Source organism: Petaurus breviceps, unplaced genomic scaffold (genome assembly GCF_028583685.1).
Source record: "Petaurus breviceps papuanus isolate PSGF00001 unplaced genomic scaffold, PetGlider_PUasm1.0 91041, whole genome shotgun sequence".
NCBI lineage: Eukaryota > Metazoa > Chordata > Mammalia > Diprotodontia > Petauridae > Petaurus > Petaurus breviceps.
The window spans coordinates 16,617,496-16,621,647 of record NW_027187400.1 but is presented as its reverse complement, the minus strand read 5'-3'; the positions used below and the strand labels follow the sequence as shown (position 1 = coordinate 16,621,647).

Here is a 4,152-nt window from a genome sequence, read left to right as displayed (position 1 = left end):
TCCTATCCTATCCTATCCTATCCTATCCTATCCTATCCTATCCTATCCTATCTACATAGCTGGGAGACCCTGGGCAAGGTTTTTAACTTCCAAACCTCAGTTTCCTTATCTGTAAAATGGGCATAATAATACTTCTCACAGCATCATTAGGATCAAATGACATATTGAAGGGGGAAAAAAACAAGTAGCTAGGAGTTGGTTGTGATTAGGGCACTGGACCTGAAGTCAGGAAGATCTGAGTTCAAATCCTGCTCAGACACTTATAAGCTGTGGAACTCTGGACAAGTTATGGAGCTTTTGTCTCAATTTCATCATGTACAAAATAAGGATAATAATATCACCTCTCTCCTAGGGTAGTTGTGAGGATCCAATGAGATAATATTTGTAAAGAACTTTGCGAACTTCAAAACACTGTATAAATGCTAGCTCTAAATTGTTCTGCAAACCTTTGAAATGATTTATTGTTAATATTTCCACTACACCTCATTGCCTCCCACATTGGTCTCATTCATTTATGACCTTACAAATCATCTCTCAGTAAGAAGGGAACAAAGATGTAGAAGGCCAATGTGGCCAGGAGCCCCATTTTGTGTTCAATTTGATTCAGCAAATGTTCATTGGGCATATGCGTCATCCATGTAAGGCGCTGTCCAGGCTGCGATGGTGCTGCCCACAGCCCAGAGTGAACCCAGGAGATGGGGAGTGTCTTGGGCTAGAAACATGAACTAAAAGACTTTCTGCTTCTGACAAGCTTTTCCCTTTCTCTTCCCTTAGATGACCCAGCTCATGAAAGCTGCCAAAAGCGGGACCAAGGATGGGCTGGAAAAGACGAGGATGGCGGTCATGCGCAAAGTCTCCTTCCTGCACAGGAAAGAAGCCCTAGGTATGACATCCGTCAAAAGCCAGCCCTGGGGCTCCCTCTCCTCCCCAGTAAGATCCTTTTGCTCTCTGCCTTCTCCTCTGATCTTCTCAGCACCCTTTGCTTTGCACTTCTCGTTCAATAAGGGTAGGCATAGTGTTGGCTTCCTTTCTCTTTATCAGACTGTAAGGACGGTGCCTTATCTACATTTTATGCCTCCCTCAGACCTAAGCATGGGACTCTGCACACATTCATTCATTCAGAGGGTATGTATCTAGTGCGATGTGTCACATGTGGAAAGAGCACCAGGACCTTGGTTCAAATCCCAGCTCAGATGTTCGCCACCTCTGTGACCTTGGACAAGTCACACTCTCTCTAGGCCTCACCTGAGGGGGTCATGCTAGCTGGCCCTTGAGCCTCCTTCCGGCTCTAGATCTTTATGCCAAGCACTGTATTGACTTGGATGCTAGGGATATGAAGATTAAAAATGAAACAGTGCCTGTCCTCAAGTTGCTTCCATTCTATTGAGTGGAAACACCAAATAAATAACAATAAAATATAGAAAAAGTAAATGTCAAGACATTTTTCCCCATGGGGGGCATGCAGCAACAACTCTGGTGATCAGACTAGGCCCCATGTCAGATGTGGTCCTGAAGAGATAGCGGTGATGTGGAGCGGCCCATGGAGATAGAAGATTTCGTGCTTTGTGTGGGGGACTTCAGCAGGCTGGTTAGGAGATGCAGGGGTACTGCAGTGCCACTGTGTCTGATGCGCCTGTTTGGACTTTTAATAACGGAGTACCTACTGTGCGCAGGCACCTGCTAAGTGCTTTACAGTTATCTCATTTGGTCCTTATAACAACCTGGGAGGTAGGTGCTATTATTATCTCCTTTTTACAGATGAGGAAACTGAGACAAATGAGGGTGAAGTGGCTTGCCCAGGATCACACAGCTAGTATGTGTCTGAGGCTGGATTTGAACTTGGGTCTTGCTGACCATAGGCCCAATGCTCTGCCCACTGCATCACCTAGCTGTCGCTCTTAGGGGAGCTTTGTGTCTAGGCTGATGTAGGAGAGGAAGAGGATCTTGCCTTTTCCCCAGGCTCATCAGACCCTAGATTCAGGACCAGAAGGGACTTCAGAGACCTCCACTTCCCTTATTCTATGAATGAAGATGCTTAGGCTCAGATGGGTTAGGTGATTTGCCCCAGTGAGTAAGCAAAGGCAGGATTTGAAACCAGGTCCTCTGACTCCAACGAGCTCTTCCCTTCCCCTCCCCTTTTCCCTCCTTGTACCCTCCCCAGGGGATGCCAGACCCAGCTGTCTGCCCCTTTCCTCAGGTCCTGCCCCCTTAACATGTACTTGTGACTAAGGTCCTCTATTTCTCTGACTCAGCCGTGGCCCTCATCCTGTGCCCCCTGTGGGGATGCTGGCCCCATTCTCTGTCCCCTCCCTTTGTTTCTGTGGGTTCTGAATGTTGTCAGAACCTAGTTTCTTTCTGCCTTTGGCCAGAGCCTGGCAGCAGGGGCAGGGGATGTGAACCTCACCCAGGGTGAGGGAGGAGGCGTTCTTCTAAGGCGGTCTGGTCTGGGGGATGTACACCCATGGGATTTTTCAGCTGAGGACTCTATTTCATCACCCCTTTCATCTCAGCTTCCTTATTTCCCCTTCTCACAAGTGCAGCTCTGTCTTTCTCGAGAAAAACTATCAAGTTCCTTTCCCTTTGAAAAGTCAGGCAGCAGAGTACATTGGAAAGAATGCCAGGTTTGGAGTAACAGGTTCTGAATTAGAATTTGGGAGTTGCCAGTTTCTAGCTGTGTGACCTTGGGTAAGTCACCTCACCTCCTGTAGGCCTCAGTTTCCTCCTTTGTAAAATGAGCTGGTTGGGTCAGATGCCCTCGAATTAGTCCCTTCAAGCTGTCTATGAGCCCATGATTCTTATCATGCCCATTCTTTATTCCTGCTTCATCCTCAGGCACTTATCTCTCCTCCCAGAAAACCCTGGGGGACCTCAAGGGCACCTTTCTCCCCCTTTTAAGGGGGGCATGCGAACCTTTCTTCTTGCTTTTATTGTTCTTTCCTCACCATCATGGTCACTAAAATCTCTAGAGTGTCTTAAGGTTTATTTACAAAGCACTTTTGGGAACAAGGTCCCTGTAAAAAGGCCATAGGCTAAGTGTTATTACCCGCCCATCCTGAGTCAGGCCCATCTGGTGGTTTATGTTAGTCCTGGCACAGAATGAGACACATAGAGATCGTCTGACCTTTAACTAAAAGAAGCTTAGTGAACAATTACATAGAAGGGAATTTGTGCAGACTAGCATTGAGTCACTGAACGTAAGCTTCCCTGAAATCCATTAGACTGTAAGCTCCGTAAGGACAGGGACTGTCTTTTTGTATCCCCTGTGCTTAGCACAGTGCCCGGCACAAAGTAGACACTTCATGAATGTTTATTGATTGATTGAATTAGAACTGGCCCTGGTTTGTCAAGCCTGAGGAATCCCAGACTCCTTATACGACGGACTATAGTATCTAAATAGCCAGACAGCACCTCCGTGGTTGAGCTTTGTTCATCACCTCTGTCTTACAGGATCCTCAGTAGAAGGTGTTCCAACACAAGTCATTTTTATAGATGAGGAAACTGAGGCTCAGAAAGGGAAAGGGGCTTTAAGATTTCTAAAATCAGAGAATTCCCATTTCTAGAATTCTTTTGAGGCTTGTACGTGCTTTCTCCACAACACTCTGTAAAGTTGCTAAGGCAAGTATTGCTATTGAGCATATAGGGAAACTGAGGCTCAGAAAAGGGAAGTCTCATATTAAGAGTTGTGGACCCCTGCCTTGATTAACTAGAAATTTTAGCCTCTTTTCTCCTTCAGCACACTTACTGTCTTTCCATACACTGCTCTTTTCTTCGTTGGCTGACAGTCACTGGCATGTGTGATAGAAAGAGGTTATACCGGGCAAGAGTAGGGCAGTGATCCCCCAATGAGTTACTTTCTTCCTAGGGTTGGAGGGCAGCAGGCAAAGCCAGTTCTCCTCATTCTGTCCCCATCCTAGCATCTTAGTCCACAATGGGACCAGGGCATTAACTCTTCTTGAGATATATTGGCTTTAAGTAGCCAGAAGTAGAAACCCAAGACCTGCCATACCCTCCTACCCCTGCCAAGATTTCTTCTTTCAGGGATCAGTGGCTTTTGGTGAGCAAGGGAGGTCAACCCAGCAAGGGAGTGATCTCAGAATTAGGGAAAGGAGAAAGATTGGTCAGCAGAGCATAGCCGTAGCAGGCTATTCCCAT

General features: G+C 46.6%; 1 protein-coding gene across 4 annotated transcripts in view; it reads left to right on the top strand.

The window, feature by feature from the left end:
- Window positions 1-4,152, top strand: part of ARHGEF10L (Rho guanine nucleotide exchange factor 10 like) — a 224,909-nt gene that overhangs the window by 112,580 nt on the left and 108,177 nt on the right. For all 4 annotated transcript variants that reach the window (XM_069078397.1, XM_069078396.1, XM_069078399.1 and 1 more), the window contains one exon: window positions 775-883. In XM_069078397.1, the coding sequence (XP_068934498.1) occupies window positions 775-883 (109 nt within the window). The remainder of the gene's footprint in view (window positions 1-774; window positions 884-4,152) is intronic.